This window comes from Salvelinus namaycush, chromosome 36 (assembly GCF_016432855.1).
Source record: "Salvelinus namaycush isolate Seneca chromosome 36, SaNama_1.0, whole genome shotgun sequence".
In the NCBI taxonomy this organism is placed as follows: domain Eukaryota; kingdom Metazoa; phylum Chordata; class Actinopteri; order Salmoniformes; family Salmonidae; genus Salvelinus; species Salvelinus namaycush.
The window spans coordinates 20,918,933-20,944,092 of NC_052342.1; the positions used below are offsets into that span (position 1 = coordinate 20,918,933).

Sequence of the window (25,160 nt, forward strand, 5' to 3'; positions counted from 1 at the left end):
ACACCATCCAGTTTATATTTCTATTTGCCATATATTTTTCAACTGTCCTGTGATGTTTCACAAAAGTGCTGAACCTTTCTATTCTCATAGTTTCTACAGATTGTAAATTAAATATATATTTTTTTAAGAGTTGTCTTATATTATTGATCGATTGACTATGACTTTTCAAAACACCCAGCAGTGCTATTTGCAGAGTTAGCTCCAAATAAATGTCGCAATTCTTCAGCCATTCCCGAACTTGTGACCAAAAACAAGCTACATATGGACAGTACCAAAACAAATGATCTAATGATTCTGTCTCTTCGCAGCAAAATCTGCAGAGCTGGGATGGTTGTATCCCCATATATATAACATTATATATATATATATATATATAACATTCCTAAAACCCGGAAATAAGTTACATCTGGTTCGTTCAGCCATTCCTATGTCAAAAATGAATGGGAAAGGAAAAGGGTTTTGGGATAAATGCTGAAAATAAAGTCTGAGGTTAACACAGATTTAGGAGATTTTATATGTTTTCTTCTATGAGATAATATCAGTCAGTTAACATGACCTTTATGAATTATGAAGTCTTTGTGCTTTCTGTGTCTTTTTATTATTACATAAATTCTAGTGTCGTTTGCTGATGAAGATGATCTCATCAGTGAAGGCTCCTCAGAGGAGGAAGGGGAGGACCATCCTCCTCAGTGAATTTCATAAAAATTGAAATTGTCAAACATTTTAAAGTTATCCTTTTTTGATAAAACTATACTGAATATATTCACGTCACCAAATAACTGATTGAAACACACTATTTTGCAAAGACGGTCTACAGTAGCGTCAACAGCACTCTGTAGGGTAGCACCATGGTGTAGCCAGAGGACAGCTAGCTTCCATCCTCCTCTGGGTACATTGACTTCAATACAAAACCTAGGAGGCTCATGATTCTCACCCCCTTCCATAGACTTACATAGTAATTATGACAACTTCCGGAGGACGTCCTCCAGCCTGTTAGAGCTCTTGCAGCACGAACTGACATGTTGCCCACCCAATCAAGGGATCAGATAATTAATCTAGTACAGAAAGCATAAACTACAGCTAGCTAACACTGCGGTGTATAAAATGTGGTGAGTAGTTGACTCAAAGAGAGAGAAAGACAATTGTTCAACAGTTTTGAGCAAATTAATTTCTTCCAAAATGAAGGACAAGCAAGAGAGAAATAGATTTCGTATTTTTTTCTTCACTTTCAGTTTCACTTACTTAGCTAGCAAATGCAGCTAGCTAGTTTAGCCTGCTGAAACACCCTACTCAAACACAGGGATGGTATGTTAGCTAGCTGGCTATGACTTACCAACACAACACTGGAACTCTTCCAAGTCAAGGTAAGCTTTTGGTATTACTAATTTATTGCCACCGGGGCCAGCCGGTGTACCTGCTTATTGACAGTACACTAACATTACTGCATGATTGTAGGGGTTTACCAACGCGTTAGTTATATTAGCTATGCTGACTATGAGGTTACTTGAGCTAATATGGTGACAACATGTAAGCTGTTTGTAGAGGTTTGGCTTGGAAAGGTTTTCTCGCCTGGTCACTTGCAGCTGATTTGTTGTGCATTGAAGTCCACAAGCAGCATAAGATGAGGGACAGACAAACCAGCCTGCATATGTCCTCTATTATTATTGTTCAGCGTTTGGTTATTTTGACCCTTGATTATTGTTCTTACTGTTGTCCCGTTGACAACATAGATTTTTATAATTTTTATAATATTAATATTGCAAATCTCCAAAGTAAGCTTTGGCAATATGTACATTGTTACGTCATGCCAATAAAGCGAATTGAATTGAATTGAATACAACGTTGCTGTTATGAGAGTGAACTCTGTTTACCCGCGATCGGGTGTATTCATTTAGCAGATTCTGTTGAAAAACGTTTCTTAAACGGAAGCAAATGGAACAAAACGGGGATAAACATGCCTGTTTGCAACTGTTGGACTAATGATTACACCCTATATCAGCTAGATGCAGGCAAGAGTGCCTTACAGTTGTCTCTCGGCCTGTGTGCGCCTACATTGTAAACTTTCATTCATAGGCTAGGTTGCAGCAACCTCATGGTGGATATAGGGAAAATTCGAGTATCATGTAGTAGCCTAAACCTATCGCTGTTACATTGAACTGGGTGAATGGAATATGAATGAGAGTCATCCGATGTGCTGCAATATAAATAAAACCAGGCTCATGAAAAGAAAATGGTCCTCTAACTGTATCTCACAGAACAAAACGTATAAACTCTCCTAAGCCTGTGTCTGCCACAGACCTTATTTCTGGCGTTTATCGAAAACCCCTACAAAAACGCCATTCAATTTTCCATAGGCTTTGCCCAACAAACCATGGCAGAGTTAGTGCCTAAAAAAGACTCCATTACTATTGAGCTCTATTCGCGCTGCCTTTATTGAGAGATAATCCACTCCAGTGTTGCTGTATGCAGGAGCAGGACAACATAGTAACCTTACTATTTAGGAGTTTAGTTCGCAGCCTACTACTGTACTTGTCTTGCCAGTAACATAGAAGGTACTTTATCAACGTGCCAAGGATATCACACTCAAACTAAACATAGTATAATACATCTCATCATTATACCATGATCAAGTTTTTCTGAAGATGATTCACATGGGATGGGTGAACAGTATTTACATGTCTTGTTGTAACTTGACCCAACAATCAACATTAGTAGACAGAATGTAAATACCCTATCTGTCCATATGTCCCTACCTCTTCAAACAGTATCTTAGATAATTATCCTCCTCACGTCGACATGCCCCCCCCCCCCCCCCCCCCCCCCCCCCCCCCCCCAGCTACGTTAATGAGGAAAATGTACTTTATTTGCCTGTGATATGTGGTTGTCCCAGCTAGCTATCTTAAGATGAATGCACTAACTGTAAGTCGCTCTAGATAAGAGCGTCTGCTAAATGACTAAAATCTAAATGATGTAAAATGTGTCATCATGCAGCATGATGTCATGTGTTGCTGTTAACAATCGTACACTGTCACATTGTATATCTCTATTCCTCAGGAGTGTTGACATACCACAGGAAAGCCTGCTCTGTCAGTGTCAATTGTTAGAAACCTACCTGTGTTGATTTTACAGGAGCCATGAACTACGCTCGGTTTTTGACAGCTGTAAGTGCAGCTCGGAAGCCCTCCTTCATCCTAATGTTGAGTAAGTCATGGTTCTTTGTCAGTTTTCAGGTTTGATCCATAGTTCAATTTATTTAATTTTATTCAGTTCCTAAAGTGTTGGGGTAAAATAATTTGGTTCAGTGTAAGCCACATTACAATTTCATTATATGAGACTTGAGAAACCAACCTGTCTTTCCCTCTTCCACCCCTAAGCTGAGCTCCAGCAGAGGTCTCTCCCTCCATGATCTCCCTGGCCGGAGGGGCTCCCAACACCTTCCCCTTCCAGTCCTGCTCCATCCAGGTGAAGAATGGGGACAGAATGGGGACACGATCACTTTCAACGAGACCATGAGGAAGAGGGCTCTACACTACTCTGCCTCCAGCGGGTGGGAAACACTGGGTGTGTACGAAATAACACTCAATTCCCTATATGCTGCACTACTTTTGACCAGGATATTGTTTATTATGATTTATAAACTGGGTGGTTCGAGCCTTGAATGCTGATTGGCTGAAAGCCGTGGTATATTAGACCATATACCACGGGTATGACGAAACATTTATTTTTGATGCTCTGATTACAGTGACCAGTTTATAATAGCAATAAGGCATCTCGGGGGTTTATACCTAAGAACAGCCCTTAGCCGTGGTATATTGGCCATATACCACACCCCCCTTAAGTATTTTAGCCCACGAAAGGGCTAGTCTTCTAAAAGTTCCTGGAATCTTCTTCAGAGCATGATATTGTAACGACCTTAACCCAACACCTAGTGACCTCGTCAAGAGGTTCGGATCTCTTGGCGTAACGGCTAAGGTGTTGGGTTGACAGTTACTGGTTCGTGTCCTGGTCAGGGCTACCCTCGTATTGCTAAAATATAGGAGAGTCAACAAGAACATAGCTTCCAAAATCTCCCCTTGACACAAACAGAGTAATATACAGTACATGGCTAGCTCTAACACACAATGCATATGGTCAGGAATTGGCTAAGTTTACAATGTAAATCATTGGCCTGTTTAAACTTTTGACCTGTCACAGTGCTGTTCAACATTGAAAAGGTTAGGACAACATGACACCTATACTAGTCAATGGCAGTGTTAGAAGGGAGGTTATCTCTCTAATGGCTCCTTATCTAGCTTTATAACTATCTGTGTAAATAGTGTCTCATATTGGTCTATAGCTCTCTCAACCTGTGTGTGTGTGTGTGTGTGTGTGTGTGTGTGTGTGTGTGTGTGTGTGTGTGTGTGTGTGTGTGTGTGTGTGTGTGTGTGTGTGTGTGTGTGTGTGTGTGTGTGTGTGTGTGTGTGTGTGTGTGTGGTCTGCATTGGTTCAATCACAGCTGATAAGAGATGCCGGGACAATAAAGCCAAGGCTGCGTCTCAAATGGCATCCTATTACGCACCACAGTATCCAATACACACATCAAATACTGAATATGTTATTAATACATACCATGGCTGCTATTCAAATGTAATTATTAATGATTAGGCCAATTTCTTATTTTAAAAAAAGATAAGAGAATTGGGTGAGGTTGGGTGAGGAACTGTAGGTTATTCTGTATGGGGCGAATCCTAACCTCCAATTTCACGTCTTTTACTTCGCCTCTCATTGACTTAAATTAAAATTCAACTAAACTTAGGATTCTCCCCTATGAATGGAAAGGTTAAAGTAACTGTCCAGTGAAAATCTGACTTTTGAAAGTGTATATTCTGTTAACTCATACCCAAGTAATGTTGTTGACTCGTCTTATACTCGCATTTGTGGCTAAAGCATAAATTGGAGAAAAAACACTTCAGACTGTTCAAAAAATGCTTGCTATTTCCTCATATGGGATGATGTCATTCTCCTAATATTTTTCATGACAGATGCCCACACCATTCTTATGTTGGGGTACGTCCACATCATTCCAACACAGAAAAGCTGCTTTCTAACAAACTTAATTACAATTTTTTTTGGAAAGGAAAACTATTTCACTCATATTGCAATTAATTATTGGTCATATTTCATAGAAATCTGGAGAAACACTGGACAGTTACTTTAATCGTCTTTCTCCCCTGTATAGAATCCCAGAGCTGTTGACTTGAATGAAGAACCTGCAGAAGAACCATCACAACCTTCCTACAGCCAACTACAGTCCAGAGAAGGGTCAAATGGATATGTGTGTTATTACAGGCAGCCAGGTGGGCCTCTGCAAGGTGGGACTATCTCTAATGATCTCATGATATTGTCCTATTCTCACCCTCTCCTCTACTATATGGAACAATTTCAATGTTTTTACTGAGTTACAGTTCATATAAGGAAATCAGTCAATTGAAATAAATTCATTAGGCCCTCATCTATGGATTTCATATGACTGGGCAGGGGCACAGCCATGGGTGGGCCTAGGAGGGCATAGGCCTACCCACTGGGGAGCCAGGCCCAGCCAATCAGAATTAGTTTCCACCCACACAAGTTTAATCAGCTGTCCAGGTGGATGGTCTCAGATGATCGCAGGTGAAGAAGCCAGATCTGGAGGTCCTGGGCTGGTGTTCTTACACGTGATCTGGGGTTGTGAGGCCTATTGGACATACTGCCAAATTTTCTAAAATGACGTTGAAAGCGGCTTATGATAGAGAAATGAACATTCAGTTTTCTGACAACGGCTCTGGTGGACATTCCTGCAGTCAGTATGCCAATTGCACGCTCCTTCAAGCCTTGAAACGTTTGTGGCATTGTGTTCTGTGACAAAACAGAACATTTTAGAGTGGCCTTTTATTGTCCCCAGCACAAGGTGCACCTGTTTAATGATCATGCTGTTTAATCAGCTTCTTGATATGCCACACCTGTCAGATGGATGGATTATCTTGGCAAATGAGAAATGCTCACTAACAGGGATGTAAATCAATTTGTGCACAAAATTTGAACGAAATAAGCTTTTTGTGTGTATGGAACATTTCTGGGATCTTTTATTTCAGCTCAGGAAACATGGGACCAACACTTTACATGCTGCTTTTATATTTGCGTTCAGTATACTTTTGTCTATGTTGAAGGGAATGTTTTGATTCTGGGTACGGGATAATTTTTTTCCTTTTTTTGGTAGGTTTTTGAAATGCTTGTCAATCCTGGAGACGTTTTACTCCACGCATCTACCTACTCTGGAACTCTCGCTGCAGTAAGAAGCACTTCTCTTTCTCTCACACACACTCTCTTTCTCTCTCTCTCTTTCACCATCCCTCCCTCCCTCCGGTGACCAGCACGATATGATCCTGGGAGGCCTGAAGGAGGTGCTGTCCCGCTGTGACCTGGCAGACGTCCACAAGCCACACAGCACCATACCCAGGGTCCTCTACACCATCCCCAATGTAGGAAACCCCACTGGGGCCTCCTTGACCACCCAGAGGGAGATTTACAAGGTACAGTCCAGTCTGCAGACCCATACACTCTCAGAAAAAAAGAGTGCTATGTAACACCATTTGTCCCTGTATTTAACCTTTATTTAGTTAAGCAAGTCAGTTAAGAACACATTTTTATTTACAATGACGGCCTACACCGGCCAAACCCGGACGATGCTGGGCCAATTGTGCGCCGCCCTATGGGACTCCCAATCACGGCCAGTTGTGATACAGCCTGGATTCGAACCAGGGTGTCTGTATTGACACCTCTAGCACTGAGATGCAGTGCCTTAGACCGCTGTGCCACTCGGGAGCCCTTTAGGAGAACCCCCTGAAAATAGGCTCCCTTTTTCAGGTCAGAGAGAACCCTTTTATGTTCTAAATAGAACCTGGGTTTCAAATAGAATCTGTTAAAGGGTGCTATTTGGAACCAGAAAGAGTTCTATCTGATCTTAAATGGTTTTATCTGGAGCTTTTTTTCAGAGGGTTCCCCTATGAGGACAAGTGGTGCCAGATATCACTCTTTTTCTGAGAATATAGGCCTTGTTCAAATACTTGAAAATGCATCCTTCCTTTCTACCTTCCTTCCTTGAAGTCATCACAGATTTGAATTGGTTGAATTGGTGAAAGTAAGAGGTTGGTAACCTTGCTTTCACCTATTGAATCAGTTATAGATCAGTGCTTACCTCAAGGAAACAAGAAAGGAAGGATTTATAAAATATTTAAACAGGGCTATGCATTAGCCAAGGAAAGAGAGGGAACCAATCTGAATCCATTGTTCTAGTTCTCATTAATGATTTCCCTAACAGTCTGATTCATGTTGACCAGCCTATGACTAGGACCTGGAGTTTGACACGGTCCTGGTCAGGTCACAGGGCCAGTAAAAACTACTGACCCTAAAACAATGACTTATGCAAATGGCAGCAAAATTATTGTGCTTGTTCTTTTCTGACCTGAGTGGAAAACTGATTTCCCTAAAGGTCTACTTCACCAGAACTAATCAGCTTTTGTTCTCGTTTTGACAGCTTGTCAGACAGAATGACCTCCTTATTATCGAGGATGACCCCTATTACTTCCTACAGTGAAAAGGTAAAAATGGTGTCATTGTTTCATGTATTTTGACTTTGTGTGTTTTATTGGGACACAGCACTGGCATCACCCCTACTGTATATCATAAACGGGCTGCTCATGTGTTTCTGTCTCTCGCTCTCTGCCTGTCTGCCTGTCTGCCTGTCTGCCTGTCTGTCTGCCTGTCTGCCTGTCTGCCTGTCTGCCTGTCTGCCTGTCTGTCTGTCTGTCTGTCTGTCTGTCGCTCGCCCTGAGCTCCCACGTGTCTCTCCATGGACGTTGACGGGCGGATCATCAGGACAGACTCCTTCTCAAAGATCCTGTCATCATGGTGAGGCACACTGTCAGATCGCCAAAGCAACCATGTGGGGTTAGAGGTCAGGGAGGAAGTAGGAAGTAAACTGTTTTAATTTAACCTGTATTAATGCAGGTTAATCTCATTGAGATAATAATCTATTTGGCAAGAGAGACCTGTTCAGTAGTCTGGGGTGGTCTAGCGGTCTATGCTGCTGCCTCTGGAGCAGAGGTCGGTTGTACCACTGCCAGAATGGATTCGAATCCGTCCCACTGCTCTTTCAGCACTCGCTCTCCTACCTTTCACCTCTATCCAATAAACATACAAAGACTTAAAAATATCGTTAAAAAAAGATAACTGTTTAGTTTCAGTTATTACACTATTACTAGTTATATCAGTGTAATGTTGTAGTAGTCTCTCTCCCTCTGAGTACAGAGTGTTCAATGAGACACGTTGGCAACGTGGTTGTCTATTTACACGTCTGAACTTGTTTACAGAGAGATTAAGTCAGAATGTGTGTAAACAGCTGGTTAGTGGCACCTTGATATTCCAGTTCATGTTGGACAATTTAATTACACACACACACACACACACACACACACACACACACACACACACACACACACACACACACACACACACACACACACACACACACACACACGGACACACAACACACACAGGATGCATATGCAGAGAGTATTCCCTTCATTATTAGTCAATATGGACCACAGGGACTCTTGGGGGGTGACTGTGTGTGTTTGTTTGTTTGTTTGTTTGTTTGTTTGTTTGTTTGTAGGCTGAGAATAGGCTTTGTGGGCACAAGCCGCTGGTGGACAGAGTGGTACTACACATCCAGGCTTCTACGATGCACAACAGCACCTTCACACAGGTGAATGAACCTCTACTTCTAACCCCAACACCCCCTTTAAAATGCATCATACTCCCCTTTAAAATACATGTCATAATAAATTACCCCACCTTCCCCTTTAAAAGTAGGCCTAGTAGTAAACTACCCCACCATCCCCTTTAAAATAAATGTAGAAATAAACAAGTAACTACTATTATGTACATGTAGCATGCATGTCTTAGTAAACTTTCATACCACCCCCCTTTAAAATGCATGGTAGGTAGTAATAAAAACTTCAGCCATCTTTAATTTCATGTGATTGTATTTTCTACTTTGTGTCTAGTCTCTAGTCACTTTTTAAATACCATAAGAGGCTTATTTCCTGTGACTGTAATAAGAGCAAAACTGGAAAGCTCCTGGGTGATATTCATTAGTGCACACCGTCGCATCATGTTTCGCAAAAGAAAACGAGAACAAGCGTTTCTTATTGGACAAGTTTAGGTAGTCCCTCACCATTTTGGTCTGTTTGCTTCCCTTTGGTTCCTAGTGAATAGCACCATGATTAAAAAACCTTTTAAAGTGCTTTTCCCAGAAGAGACAGTTGGGCTGGGTTTTATAATGAGACAAATGCAATCATCGAGAGAGAGAGATTTAAAAAGTGTTCTATTTAATTGTGTGAATGTACTGTAACATTCTCAGTATAGATTAGTGACATAATTGTCTAATTACCTCCCAAATGGCACCCTACTCCCTATATAGTGTACTACTTTTGACCAGGGTGGTCAAAAGTAGTGCACTGTGTAGGGAATAGGGTGCCAATAGGGGGACACCCCCGTGTTTCCCTGTAGATGAGAGTAGACAGAAAGTGTTGGTAGTTTAATCAGTGGCATCACCGAGATTAACACAATGCTAATTCATCTTTCATGAGCTGGCTGCAAGAGCCAGTCCCACTCAGTCACTGCCTGCTCTTTGTAGACCAACGTCATGTCATCGTGACACCTGTGGGTTATTCTGTCACACGCAGGAGGAAGTTAGGGAATAGATAAATGAGGATGTGTGATTAAAGAACAAGCACACTGTCTAGCGCCCTAGAATAGATGGAATTACATCGGTCAGTCTGATCGTCACTTCAGTTTCTCCTCAGTAAATGTAGATGATAGAGAAGTATGGAATGTTATAGACAATATGGAATATAGAAAGAGTTAATTCCATTTGTTTACAATGTGAGAGAAGAAAATACAAAAAAAATACAGTCATGACATAGCTATACTGTATATTCCTTTTCCATGGTCAAGTTCTCAAAGGTTGGTAGTACCTTACATTATTGCTTAGTGGGGGCTGGTGAGAAGTCTCGCATGACTACCAAAACATTAAAATGTAGCTGGCCAGCGTGCGCCAACGAGATTTGGTTATCGGTGTCGAGATTGTGGTGACTTCTACCTTTGACTACTATACCCTGGCCTGGTTCTCAGTCTCCTCTCTCGATCTCTCCCTTTCTCTCCATCTCTCCCTTTCTCTCCCTCCATCTCTCCCTCTCCCTTTCTCTCTCTCCATCTCTCCCTCTCCCTCTCTCTCTCTCCATCTCTCTCCATCTCCCCCTCTCCAGCTCATTGTGTCCCAACTGCTGCATGGCTGAGGTCAGGAAGGTGTCCTCAACAACATAGATGGGTAGGTCAAAGGTCGTACCAATGTCACCTGAATAAACAACACACCTACAGATGTAGGGTCTTAATTTGATCACCCTGTTGTTGCAGAAAATTCACACAAGCATTGATATTTAACCCTTTCTTCTATGCTGAGTCTCCTCCTACACATCTGAACAGACAATACATCTCTGTTGCTAGACAGAACCTTAGTGATATCTGTTCTTCCTCACTTCATCTGACTTGACCTCTGCCCCAAAGTGCTCACTCCTCCCCAACTCACGGCTGTCATGGTGACTGGTACCAGGCTGTGTCTCTTCTCCTCCCAGAGGATCCCTCCTATAGGATCCCTGACGGCTAACAACAACATATCCCAACGTAATGTAAACGTTATACATTACCCTTTCTCCCTCAGTGACATGAATAAGTATATTTCATTTTCTCAGAACCCAACATTGCTAAACATTGTATCTGTATTGCTAGGCAGGAAACTAAGTGATATGGGCCATAAACTTTTCTTTCTCCTTTAACGTGACCTGACCTGAACTCGACCCCCTTCATCATTAATCCATGGCTCTCTCCCCTAATCAATGTCTGCCACGTGATCGCTTTTCCTACTCTCAGGACCTTCCCCCTACAGATAACCCTTCACCTCTGGTGTAGCCCCTCAGCTATGGCACCCCTCAGGTCTCTATTACAACTAATGATTAATAACATTTAAAGTTCAGAAGTCCAAACCCATCAAAGCCTAACATTATTATAAAGCCATCACATAACACAGTGCTGGGAGCTTGTTAAAAGGTTATAACAAAAAGAGTCTATAGAGGAATTAGCATTTTGCTAAAGGCATAATACAAGTAACAATCCCTGCACCAAACAATACCCAGACCCAACCATTCTGTTTCTCTTTCCTGTGTGTGTGTGTGTGTGTGTGTGTGTGTGTGTGTGTGTGTGTGTGTGTGTGTGTGTGTGTGTGTGTGTGTGTGTGTGTGTGTGTGTGTGTGTGTGTGTGTGTGTGTGTGTGTGTGTGTGTGTGTGTGTGTGTGTGTGTGTGTGTATGTGTGTATGTGACAGAGTGGCGTGATCCAGCTGCAGGCATGTTCCTGTGGATCAAGCTGAAGGACATCGCAGACACCCAGCAGCTGATCATGGAGAAAGCTCTGGAGGAGAAGGTACACACACACACAAACAAACACGCACACACACCTTACCTCGGGCTCACCACAGCTGACACATACACTGACTAAACTAATACAGCCTGTTTGACTGAATGAGATTATGTTTGGGGTTCTAAAATAGTCCACTTATACTGAAGTCATGCATCTTTGAGAGATTCCTGTCATTAAAATGATCTATATTTGGGATATTAAGGACAGGTTGACTACAGGTAACCCTACTGTGTGTCTTGTGTTATTTGGTTGTCTAGGTTTCTAGTCCTACTCATGCATCATGATCAGCAGCAGGAGGTTTGCAGGGCGGGGCTAGTGTTGTCAGGAATAGGATGTGGGATAGGATGGAAAACAGCCAGTATTCACCAAGGCAAACGGATTTAAAAACCCACCATTTCCCCTCCCACACGAGAACACTCCAAATCCACGCTGATTGGTCTGTTTCTATGTGAAAATAGCAGGGAACACTTTCAGATTTTATTTTATAATCTAACATGGGGGATTTTCCCTCACAGCACTAAACAATTGAAGCCTTTTGCAGTAGATTATTAGGCTTGTTATGTGCAGAGTGGGACTGGAAGAGGAAGAAACAAAGAGCAACTCTAATATCAGCACACAGAATCTCTAAGCAGCAGTTTTATGACACATAATTCTGAGCTTCAAGATAAGAGTGTTTGTGTGTTTGTGTGTGTGCGTGTGCGCGTGCGTGCGTGCGTGCGTGAGAGAGAGCAAATGGAGTCACCGGGATATGACGTAAGTTTATAACCACACCACACCACCACCACAGTTTTGGCTCTGTCATGAGATTTGGTATGTAGGTCCTGGTTTGTTGAATATTGTCTGTTGTCCTAGGTGCTGCTTGTCCCTAGAGGTGTATTCATGATCAACAGCTTAGACCCTTGTCCTTATGTCAGAGCGGCCTTCTCCCTCTCCACACCGCAACAGATCGATGAGGTGAAGAAACAGACACACACACACACACACACTTAAAGTCAATAAATGAGTAATAAATATACCTTCTCTCTCTTTTTACACTGGCTTTCAAGAGGCTCTGCACTCATCAAGGAAGCTTTGTAAGGAGTACTTCAGATAACAAAAATATTAACTATTTTCATTGACAGAGATATATATATATATTTCAAATACTGTACACTAATTCACATTTGAATCACAGAGATGCTAACTTACCCCGGACAAGATACGCATTTTGCCTTGGAGATAACTGTAAATGTAACCACCATGTGGCAGTCATCGGCCTAGTTTAGTAGCTAGCACTGTGTAACTCTGTTAACATCTTTACAACTAAATCAGCATTACTTGAGCCAAGCATTTCTGAACAAAAAAATATTCATTGTTTTTAACTGTTTTTGTAACTTGAGAGGCACCTAGGCAGCCGGCCACGTGTCTGTGTTTCATCTGAAGCAACCCCTATGTCTCACTCCTGCTTAGAATTGAATTTGCAGTTCATTGAAACTCTGCTGTTGTGTATATTTATTGGTAAATAACACTCTTTCCACAATATCAACACTTGCTAATGCGAGATAGCTAGGGTTATGGATTAATGAATTGAGTCTTTTAATAGCACGTGTCCATTTCAGAGATTGATTCATGCTTTTAAAGCACCGACAAGGTTGTCAATAATCCACTCCGGAAGGCAGATATGACCTACTTGAGTTGAGCCAAACAGTTTGTTCTTTTTACCTGAACTTTATACACTCTTTTGACTACAACAGTTTGTGTGTGAGTGTGTGGAGAGAGAATGTGTGAAGAGAATGTGTGAAGAGAATGTGTGAAGAGAGTGTGCCTGCAATGTATACAGTAAGCTACTGATAGCATTGATTTAATTTGTTTGTATCCTAGTTATTTTGCCTATTCAAATTAGTCGTGTTCTGAATACAACTCATCTCATTGGTCATTTATATATACAAAGGGAAGTCCGAGGATTAAATAGAACCACAACATTAACTGCCCTGGCATTTGGCCTCTTCATCAGTCTTCAGTACTGTAGTTACATCCATCAGATTGAACAATGCAGTGGTTGATGATGGCAAACTGCCTGGACCTCAGAGACAGTGAGACAGTGGCCTCTGTTTACTGTCTGGAGAACTGTATGTTAATGTGTAGACTTCATAGAAAGAAAAATGGCAGACACAAAGCAGTAAGCCCTAAATGTAGCCTACAGTTTAGTTCATAAATGCACTTCATTCATTCATGAAAAAACAACATGTTTTAGTTGCTATGTGTTTTAGTTTTTGGAAGAAGCTTGGGCTCCCGAGTGGCGCAACAGTCTAAAGCACTGCATCTCAGTGCTAGAGGTGTCACTACAGACCCTGGTTTGATTCCAGGCTGTAGGCGGTGCACAATTGGCAGTGTCCGGGTTTGGCTGGGGAATTTGTTCTTAACAGGCTTGCCTAGTTAAATAAAATACAAAGAAGTGATGATGTTCTTTTCAATTATTGCAACAAAAAAAAGAAAAAATTTAATATCGTATTTTTCTAGCAACATTTAAATCCACTAATTACACATTCATGATTGCCATGTGCACGTGTGGACCCCTTCAGGTCGGATCAAATAAAGTTGGTGCGTGGCCAATGACCGACCTAGTTTTCTTGCTGCTTGCTTGTAATTTGACTAGGGTAGGGAAGCTGAACGCTGCAGCGAACGAATGTTGTGTCAAGCCTCCAGCTGAGCAAAAGACAAGCGATTTGAGGATGTGGAATAAATAGCGCAACGCAGCGGTGTCCGAAAGACAGACGGCGATCTCCTTCTTAACCGCATAACGATAAAACATCTTTAGTAGCTAGCTAAGCAAACATAACAGTGGACGACTATCGTGTAAGTATGCAATCAGATGTTGGAAAACGTTATTAATCGAGATAGCGTTATCGCTAGCTATGATGATGGTTAGCTACTAACGTTAGCAGTCATCATTCCCTGTACCTAGTAACGTTACTAACTACAGTAACCGTTGATTATGTTTCTGTTAGTTAGCTAACGTTACTACATTAAACATTACATTTAACGAACGAACTATATTATGTGAGCTACTTGGCCGTTTATATAACTCCATCTAAGTTATAGCTAAGTTAGCTATATCAAAGAAGCTAGCTAGTTAGCCAACCCGTTGTGTCCTTTCCAGGCTGGCTAGCGACGTTAACGTTAGTTTGCTAGCAAGCCTCCGCTATTTTGCATCCAGACCAATATTAGTTTGCTATTGCAAATAGCCCAGAATAGCTAGCTAGGTTAGCTACTTTTTGCATTCAAATTGTCGGTCAAATAAATATATTGATTTATACTACTAACTAGTTAACAATATTTATTGTTATCAAGTAACTGATTTTAGACAATAAGTTAGGCCTAACGATAGCTAATAAAAATAGACCGAAAATAAATATTATGTAGGCGTCAATATTATAATTATAATCATGTCTGTAACATTGCAGCTCTATGTTGTAACAATGCATTAACAGATACTGTTGCTGTAACAACAATATTACATTCATTGTTGGCTATACAGTAAAAAACTGTTATTGCATTTGGTAGTGTTTCTTTGTTGTTGTCTGAGTCAAAAACTATTGGGTCGGGGAGTCATTTATCAACCAAAGGTCCCTGGCCTTATCTTATGCCTCAGCAGAGAATTCATTACTATCTAAACAAACGAACTGTTCAGAATGTTCATGAGTGCTTTTCTTTCATTAATTGTTTTCCTCTTCCAGTGGAATGCTTCAAGATTTGGAGCAGAATACCAAATTGCCTTTCATTACCGCAATCAGGAGATAGCCAGTATGTGTTGAACATGAAGACGTGAGTGGCATGACAAACTATCCTCGGGGGAAAGTGACGGTCAGGAAGAAGGGGAAAAAATGAGTCGGTCAAGTGGCTACGCTTTTAGCCTCTTGCTACTGTCCACTATCAGCCTCTACACCGCCGGGGTTCTATCGGCGGTTTCAGATAGAAACAGCACAGAAAACGGAACGGTGGCAGATGGTGGATTTGTCCCCCTGGTGTTCTCGAAAGTAAGCCAGATCATCGCCCGCGAAGGTAACTGCGCACTGATTGATTGCAACGTCACTGGAGAGCCTGTGCCGAATATACAGTGGTTCAACTCACGTGGAGACCTGCTGGACACGGAGACAAGTAAGTCAAGCTAATTTAATGTACAGTTATCAATAATATCCTTGATGTGGCATTAGCCACAGAATCAGCTACTCTCAACACCAATTTTAACTGCCTGTGTCCGGCTTAAGGCAATACCATTCAAGTTCTATTTCAATAATAAGGCGTTATGAAATAAATCGTGTGACTATGCAGACCATCTGATGCAGAGGATGACAGGCATTAACACAAACTGTCATGAAAAAAGCTAGAATTATGATTTATAGTTAAAATAGCCCCAATCCCTGAAAACCACTGACTAAATCCCTCTGTATTTAAGTTTTTGTATGGCCAAAGGGCAGCATTTGTAGACTACAGTCAAAAATATTTGTGTGCTGTGGACAACGGAGGGAGGGAGAACAGAGAGGGGTGGGGGGGGATTTCATAGGAAGGTCACATTGAGTAGTTGCATTATGACAGACTATGATGATATATATATATATGGGGGATTATTTGCTGCGATTATGCAATGCCAACCCAGCAGATAAGCATAATCATACACCAAAGCCATGATGATGATGATTACAAACCAAACAAGCTGGCCTGTCCCCTCTTTTTCCAAAACATCAAGAGTTAAAAAGTTACGGCCACTACTTAACTTCAGATACTTGATAAAGTACATAGTATTGCTGGCATTGATAGGATACTATTGTCATTGTTCTCTCTTTCAGTTGTAATCTATCTACTGTAGCCTATATGGAGGCAGATTGGTGGTCACTGCCACTACCTAACTATTAGTATCCTACTAGTATCCTGTTAGTCTCCTGCCTGTCAGAATCATGTTAGTCTCCTGCCTGTTAGTCTCCTGCCTGTTAGTATCCTGTTAGTCTCCTGCCTGTCAGAATCATGTTAGTCTCCTGCCTGTTAGTATCCTGTTAGTCTCCTGCCTGTCAGAATCATGTTAGTCTCCTGCCTGTTAGTATCCTGTTAGTCTCCTGCCTGTCAGAATCATGTTAGTCTCCTGCCTGTTAGTATCCTGTTAGTCTCCTGCCTGTCAGAATCATGTTAGTCTCCTGCCTGTTAGTATCCTGTTAGTCTCCTGCCTGTTAGTATCCTGTTAGTCTCCTGCCTGTTAGTATCCTGTTAGTCTCCTGCCTGTTAGTATCCTGTTAGTCTCCTTCCTGTTAGTCTCCTGCCTGTTAGTATCCTGTTAGTCTCCTGCCTGTTAGTATCCTGTTAGTCTCCTGCCTGTTAGTATCCTGTTAGTCTCCTGCCTGTTAGTATCCTGTTAGTCTCCTGCCTGTTAGTATCCTGTTAGTCTCCTGCCTGTTAGTATCCTGTTAGTCTCCTGCCTGTCAGAATCATGTTAGTCTCCTGCCTGTCAGAATCATGTTAGTCTCCTGCCTGTTAGTATCCTGTTAGTCTCCTGCCTGTTAGTATCCTGTTAGTCTCCTGCCTGTTAGTATCCTGTTAGTCTCCTGCCTGTTAGTATCCTGTTAGTCTCCTGCCTGTTAGTATCCTGTTAGTCTCCTGCCTGTTAGTCTCCTGCCTGTCAGAATCATGTTAGTCTCCTTCCTGTTAGTCTCCTGCCTGTTAGTATCCTATTACTATCCTACCTGATAGTATTCTATTAGTCTCCTACTACTATCCTACCTGATAGTATTCTACCTGATAATTATATCCGCTAGTATTCTACCTGTTAGTATGCTATTAGGATCCTCCTACCTGTTAGTATCCTATTAGTTCCTACCTTTTACTCTCCTATTAGTATCCTACCAGTCCCCTACCTTTCAATCTCCTATTAGTATCCTATCTGTTAGTATCCTACCTGTTAGTATCCTTCCTACCTGTTAGTATCCTATCCGATGCCATTCATATTTACTAGTAGGATACTAACAGGTAGGGGGTAATAGGATACTAACAGGTGGGAGAGGGTAATAGGATACTAACAGGTGGGAGGGGGTAATAGGATACTAACAGGTGGGAGGGGGTAATAGGATACTAACAGGTGGGAGGGGGTAATAGGATACTAACAGGTGGGAGGGGGTAATAGGATACTAACAGGTGGGAGGGGGTAATGGGATACTAACAGGTGGGAGGGGGTAATAGGATACTAACAGGTGGGAGGGGGTAATGGGATACTAACAGGTGGGAGGGGGTAATGGGATACTAACAGGTGGGAGGGGGTAATGGGATACTAACAGGTGGGAGGGGGTAATGGGATACTAACAGGTGGGAGGGGGTAATGGGATACTAACAGGTGGGAGGGGGTAATGGGATACTAACAGGTGTGAGGGGGTAATGGGATACTAACAGGTGGGAGGGGGTAATGGGATACTAACAGGTGGGAGGGGGTAATGGGATACTAACAGGTGGGAGGGGGTAATGGGATACTAACAGGTGGGAGGGGGTAATGGGATACTAACAGGTGGGAGGGGGTAATGGGATACTAACAGGTGGGAGGGGGTAATGGGATACTAACAGGTGGGAGGGGGTAATGGGATACTAACAGGTGGGAGGGGGTAATGGGATACTAACAGGTGGGAAGATCCTAATAGCATACTATAACAGGTAGGATACTAGCAGGTAGAATGCTAACAAGTAGGAGGTAATAGGATACTCACGGGTAGGAGATAATAGGATACTAACAGGTAGGTAGGATACTAGCGGGTAGAATGCTAACATATAGGATAGTAATAGGATACTTGCAGTTAGGATACTAACAGGTAAGATATTAATAGGATACTAACAGGTAGGATACTCGTATACTATCAGGTAGGATACAAACGGGTAGGACACTAATAGCATATCATCAGGTAGGATACTATCAGGTAGGATACAAACGGGTAGGACACTAATAGCATATCATCAGGTAGGATACTATCAGGTAGGATACAAATGGGTAGGATACTAATAGGATCATTTCTTTCATTCAGTCCTAATCTATCTGCTACATGTGGAGGCAGATTGGAAAGAGAAAGGAGGAGATTGGGGTGGGGGGGAGAAGAGATGTGGAAAAGAAAAAGGAGTTGAGAAAAGATGTAGAGAGAATATTGTCTATGTAGAGAAAATACTGTCTATGTAGAAAAGATGTAGAGAGAATACTGTATGTAGAGAGAATACTGTCTGTGTAGAAAATATGTAGAGAGAATACTGTCTATGTAGAAAAGATGTCGAGAGAATACTGTCTATGTAGAAAAGATGTAGAGAGAATACTGTCTATGTAGAAAAGATGTAGTGAGAATACTGTCTATGTAGAAAAGATGTAGAGAGAATACTGTCTATGTAGAAAAGATGTAGAGAGAATACTGTCTATGTAGAAAAGATGTAGAGAGAATACTGTCTATGTAGAAAAGATGTAGAGAGAATACTGTCTATGTAGAAAAGATGTTCCAGATAAATAGTCGGCTACAATAATGAAGAATCTAAGCTTTTAACCGTGTGAGTCACCTGCTATAAAACAGGAATGCTAAATGAGCATTGTATGTTCCATTTTGAACAGACCTGTTGGAACTTGCTCTGGCGCAACAATCATTATTGAACCACTAGGGCCTGTTACCTGTAGCATGCAAACAACATTTAATACATTTGTCAATGTTTAGATTGATGTTTGTTGTGGTCATAGCTGGGGCTATTTTACTCATGGATGACGGTGAGCCAGTCAGTAGAAGACTTCATGCTCCACAAGGATCTGTCACAGACCTGTTATGACATGCACAACAGTTGTTTCTTCCCTGTTGCTCATTACTTTTCTTTTATAGCTGTTGACACTTGTTTTTTAGAGAGCTTTTGCTTTCCACACGCTCACGTACTTTCGAAGGAAGCCTTGAAACACTTCACACGGGGGCAGGGGTGTATACGCTTAGAAGTCTCTAGTCTCATGGAAATAAATTGATGTCCAGGTTCCCCGGTACATTTCCTTTACGCATTCAGTTTTTTTAGAGACACGACAGACAGGCTGGAGGCTTCATGGATTTAAGTGTGTGTGGGAAGCGAAGGTGTGTGTGTGTACTAGTCTATTCATGCTCTGTCTTAAGCCTAACACTACTCGCCTCCAGAATTGGTTTCATGCTCTCTCTCATTCTGTGATCGTTTCTGAGTCACCCACCCACTCAGGATGAGCTGCCAGAATCTGGAGAGAGAGAGACGCGAAGTCATCCATCCATCCACTGTCTCACCACATGCCTACGTACGTTGATGTTCTAACGCAATGGCAGATGATGCCACTTCATGCAGCGATAGGAGAATAGTGATCAATGTAGACCATGGTGAAATATAGCCTGGATGACATTTATACTGAACAAAAATATAACCACAACATTAAAGTGCTGGTTCCATGTTTCATGAGCTGAATAAAAAAAAATCCCAGAAATGTTCCATACGCACAAAAATCGTATTTCTCTCAAATTATGTGCACAAATTAGTTTACATCCCTGTTAGTGAGCATTTCTCCTTTCCCAAAATAATCCATCCACCTGACAGGTGGGGCATATCAAGAAGCTGATTAAACAGCATGATCATTAAACAGGTGCACCTTGTGCTGGGGACAATAAAAGGCCACTCTAAATTGTGCAGTTTTGTCACACAACACAATGCCACAGATGTCTCAAGTTTTGAGGGGGCGTGCAATTGCCATGCTGACTGCAGGGATGTCCACCAGAGCTGTTTCCAGATAAGTGAATGTTAATTTCTCTACCATAAGCCGCCTCAACGTTGTTTTAGAGAATTTGGCATTACATTTACATTTACATTTAAGTCATTTAGCAGACGCTCTTATCCAGAGCGACTTACAAATTGGAAAGTTCATACATATTCATCCTGGTCCCCCTGTGGGGAATGAACCCACAACCCTGGCGTTGCAAGCGCCATGCTCTACCAACTGAGCCACACGGGACCACGCATTACGTCCAACCGGCCTCAGAACCGCCGACCAGGTGTAACCACGCCAGCCCAGGACCTCCACATCTGGCTTTTCACCTGCAGGATCGCCTGAGACCTGCAACCGGACAGCTGATGAAACTGAGGAGTATTCATTTCTGTAATGAAGCCCCTTTGTGGGGAAAAATGTATTCTGATTGGCTGGGCCTGGCTCCCCAGTGGGTGGGCCTCTACCCAGTCATGTGAAATCTGTAAATTAGGGCCTAATTTATTTAAATTGACTGATTTCCTTATATGAATTGTAACTCAGTAAAATTGTTGCATGTTGCGTTAATATTTTTGTTCAGGATATTTTGCCTTGATAGGTATAACAAAAGAGCTTCTTAATAAATTGGATATTATACCAAGATTAGTTGTAGCCTAGTAGTAGAAGAAGACGAACCAATTTCGACAGTCGACAGATGTTTGTAACATGCTTTAATGTTTGGCTGGCTACTTCCTTGGTTCTACATTTACATGATAGCTTGTATGTTTGTGTTCCGCTCCAGGCGTTTGTCTCCCTGTTCACCAGCAATCACCACATGGTATTTTCCCAGACAGATTGTAGCTTCCCTCAGCCCCACTCTCTATTTAAATATTGACCACAGGCTACATCCCAAATGGCACCCTATTTTCTATTCACCTTGTCATCCCCAGGTCAAAGCTTCGGAAACAGGGCCTTCTCCACGTTTGCTCCTAGGCTCTGGAACTCCCTCCCTCTAGCCAACCGTGACTCGGCGTTCATCACTATCTTTCAGTCCCTCCTATAGCCCCACCTCTTTGAAAAGGCCTACCCTTTCCCTTTCCCTTTGAGCCCAACCCTCTTTTTATTCATGTTTTGTTTTGACTCCTGCTTTCTTTTTAATTTCTATACATTTTAAAGCGACATTGGGTCCTTGAAAAGCGCTATAGAAGGCCCATTTATTATTAAGTCGCACTACTTTTAACCAGAGTCCTATGGTCCCTGATCAAAAGTAGTGCACTAAATAGGAAATAGGGTGCTGTTTGGAATGGAGTTTTTAATTGAAATGAACAAGGAACAAAACGCATCGTACTGTGACACTTTCTGTGTTTTGAAAGTTCTATATCTAGAAAACTTGATTGTTGACATGCAACATGTTTTTGGACTGTATCAACAGTGGACTAATGAAACAAAGATCGTTTCTCAGTAACTAATAAAAAGGGAAGACTGGTCCGCTTCGGGGGGGGGGGGGTCGAGGATTCCAATCCAAAGTATGTTTAAAAATAGCTGGTTGCTGGATTGCAGGCTCAAGGACAGTCCTGCAGTTGGCATAATATCACTCAATGTCAATTATGTAACCTACTTAGTGGATTAATGAATTGCTGTTTGTTGCAATAAATTAATTACAGGAGTCCTTTATAGGCCTAGATTATGGGGGATAATGAATGAATCGAGCTCTGTGCCAAAAACATGCATTTCATTAGTGGCATAGCCTGATTCCAAAGGTAACGTGATGAGGGAGAGCTGTAAAGTGGCTTCCGGACCCAAGAAGTGCAGTGGAAGCATAATAATAGAATAATTTTAGAATTGGGGGGGGTTGAATGGGAATTTCTATTCATTCTCTTTCTATTTAGTGCAAACCCAAAGGCCTTCTCAGAAAGCCTGGCCATGGCAGCTAGCTATAAATAGCTGTTGCACGTGACTGTCTTGGAAAAACTAGTAGATACCTTCCCCCCTGGCCTAGCATAGTCGGGCCTGGCTGCTGTCTTTGCAACCAGGAAATGCATATTGCACTGACCTTGAATCACAAGAGGTTGGTGGCACCTTAATTGGGGAGAACGGGCTCGTGTTAATGGAATGGCATCAAACACATGGTTTCCAGGTGCTTGATGCCATTCCATTTGCTCCGATACAGCCATTATTGTGAGCCGTCCCCTCTGCAGCCTCTTGTGACTTGATTGATCCATAGAAATAGAATTCATAGAAAGGATAGCCCATTCCTTGAAGGAAAATCGACCCTGTTTCTATGGTATGATATTTCTTTCTGTAGCAATGTATCATGAGCTGTTCTAGTTGTCTGTCCTTTACCATTGTTGATGTGAAAAACCTACAGTTGGTTTGGGTGAATTTTGGGTTTAATTGGTGGGGGCTGATTTTTGAAGCTACAGTCCTCTAAATGACTGTCTCCGTCTGTCTCTTTCTCCTCCGAAGGTGACAAGTGGTTGCTGACGGACGATGGCATCCTCAACATCACAGAGATCACGTTCGCCGACCGTGGCAAGTACACGTGCATGGCGTCCAATGTGCACGGCAGCACCAACTGCACGGTCACCATGCGTGTGGTCCTGCACAGCGGGGACCTGGGGGCCTACTATGTGGTCGTGTGCCTCGTCACCTTCACCATCATCATGATCCTCAACATCACGCGCCTCTGCATGATGAGCAGCCACCTGAAGAAAACTGAGAAGGCCATCAACGACTTCTTCCGCACTGAGGGCGCCGAGAAGGTTTGTGTCGCATTTTGCTATACTTGTGAGGACCGTACAAAGATATAGCTAGTAACTTTGTGTGTGTGTAACTGTTTTGAATGTACATAGGTGATGTTTTTAATAAAACATTTTAAAAATCAAAACATTTCCATCCATGATAACTTTATTGGACATTTAATTAACTTCCAATCTATTCCCTTCTATTTTAAAGCTTCAGAAGGCGTTTGAAATCGCCAAGCGTATCCCCATCATCACGTCAGCCAAGACCCTGGAGCTGGCCAAGGTGACCCAGTTCAAGACCATGGAGTTTGCCCGCTACATCGAGGAGCTGGCCCGCAGCATCCCGCTGCCCCCGCTCATCATGAACTGCCGCACCTTCATGGAGGAGATCCTGGAAGTGGTGGGGGTTGAGGAGATGAGGCACACGTTCCTCCGCCAGGCTCCAGAGGGGCACCACCTGGGCGGGGCATTGGGATGCCGGGCGGCCCTGGTGCAGGGGGCCCTGGTCGGGGTGGGGCCCGGCGACGTCTTCACCATCCTCCGGGAGAGGGATAGGGAGCGAGAGAGGGAGAGGGAGCGTTCCGGATCCCCAGCAGCGGATTCTGACGACGCGTCGTTGCATGAGCAGCCTCAGCACATCGCCATCCAGGTGTCCATCCACCCCCCGCTGCCCATGGAGGCCCCGGCTCTGGCCGAGGCCACGCCCTCATCTCCTCCACCATTGGCTCCCCTGCACCTAGAGGAGGAGCAAGAGGAGCAGGGTTCGGAGCCGGAGCAGGAGCCAGTGGAGGAGGCGGCGTTGGGGGTGGTGCTGGAGGCGGAGCCAGAGGTTACTACTAAGCTACAGCCTGGTCAGGTGATTTATGAAAGCTATGTGTAAACAACAACCGGAGGAGAAAAAAATAACGGGATGAACGATCCTGTCCTATGCATTTCCCTCCCCCACTTTCAAAAACAATATGTCAAGAAAAGGTCATTTTATTTCACTTCTCAACAGAACTAGCTTAAAACTGGAATCTAGATACTACGTATGTAGGTCCATCTGGATTATATTCTAATAATCTAGTCTGGATTCCAATAAATCAACTTGATAAGATATTGAGTATAATCATCATCCTTCATGCTTATGGATCTTCATGTTGAATATATTGTGGCTGGAGAGGATAACCAATAAGCGATATGCGTAAGTATAAAGCATTGTAAAGGCCATTTTAATTAGTATTAGTGAGCAGACGAAAGAGCTGTTTGTTTTTTGATTCAAGCATTTCCTAAATCGATTTCAGGAAGAAAAAAAACTATCGACTTGTTGACGGTTATGCTTTTATCTCTTTGCAGTATTATTACGTTTTATGATAAATTCATAAATTAGCTCTTCAAGCTGCCGTTGTGCAATCACTGTTACTAAGCAGACCACAAAGGCTTCTTTTGTTTCAGCTTGAAAAGACTGCACATTCTCCTACCACTGTTACAACCAACCGACCTGAAGTTTCAGTATCATGTTATAGTACGTCAAATGCATGCTGGACTCTGAGAAAAAATATGGATTTGAAAGTGTGGTCTATAGTCAAATTTAGTCAGTTAAACTCTGTACAAGTGATTTATATAGACTGATATAACTTCTGTAACATCTGAATTATTGGATCATGAATAAAATTTCAGGGGATGATTGAAGACCTAGATGTTTCAGGCCTTCTGGTCTGTGATGCACGTAATTAACAATTGCATAGCCACTATAGGCCTTCTAGTGTGGTTCATTGAAACATTTTGAGAAATGACATTTATTATTCTGATGCCCACTGTGGCGTTTTGACTTCTTAGATGTTAGACGTTATACAATTTTGCCGCCTTTATACGGTCTGTGTTTCCAATATTTCCATCTTATTTCTTTTTGTAATATGTTAAGTTTCTTATCTCGTTTTAAATGGGTCTCAAACCCCAGCCTCCCTCCACCTCTGTACGTGTTTTAATTAAAGAGGCTTCATTGACAGTCTGATGCATGTGAAATGAGTGCGACGTATTGGGATTAGTCTTTTAACAGGACTAAAATACTTTATGTGCTTAATAGTCTGGGTGGGGGTTGATGTTGCTCTGCTTTAAACTATACTCTTTTTTTGTAGTGAAAATAAAGTCTGTGTTACCATGGTT

General features: G+C 42.3%; 1 protein-coding gene across 3 annotated transcripts; it reads left to right on the forward strand.

Moving 5' to 3' along the window:
• Window positions 1-1,277: 1,277 nt before the first annotated feature.
• LOC120030553 (microfibrillar-associated protein 3-like) lies at window positions 1,278-25,160 on the forward strand. Of its 3 annotated transcripts, XM_038975967.1 has the most exons (14): window positions 1,278-1,364; window positions 3,130-3,201; window positions 3,375-3,561; window positions 5,219-5,351; window positions 6,390-6,548; window positions 7,553-7,926; window positions 8,690-8,782; window positions 10,347-10,408; window positions 10,645-10,766; window positions 11,458-11,555; window positions 12,405-12,506; window positions 15,269-15,689; window positions 22,738-23,033; window positions 23,227-25,160. In XM_038975967.1, the coding sequence occupies exons 12-14, from the start codon at window positions 15,416-15,418 to the stop codon at window positions 23,893-23,895; spliced, it is 1,239 nt and encodes a 412-aa protein (XP_038831895.1). In that variant the 5' UTR covers window positions 1,278-1,364; window positions 3,130-3,201; window positions 3,375-3,561; window positions 5,219-5,351; window positions 6,390-6,548; window positions 7,553-7,926; window positions 8,690-8,782; window positions 10,347-10,408; window positions 10,645-10,766; window positions 11,458-11,555; window positions 12,405-12,506; window positions 15,269-15,415; the 3' UTR covers window positions 23,896-25,160. The 3 variants fall into 3 exon arrangements, with proteins under 3 accessions (XP_038831895.1, XP_038831896.1, XP_038831897.1); XM_038975968.1 differs by lacking the exons at window positions 1,278-1,364; window positions 3,130-3,201; window positions 3,375-3,561; ... (4 more) ...; window positions 10,347-10,408; window positions 10,645-10,766 and having other exon boundaries at window positions 11,405-11,555; XM_038975969.1 differs by lacking the exons at window positions 1,278-1,364; window positions 3,130-3,201; window positions 3,375-3,561; ... (6 more) ...; window positions 11,458-11,555; window positions 12,405-12,506 and adding an exon at window positions 14,216-14,387.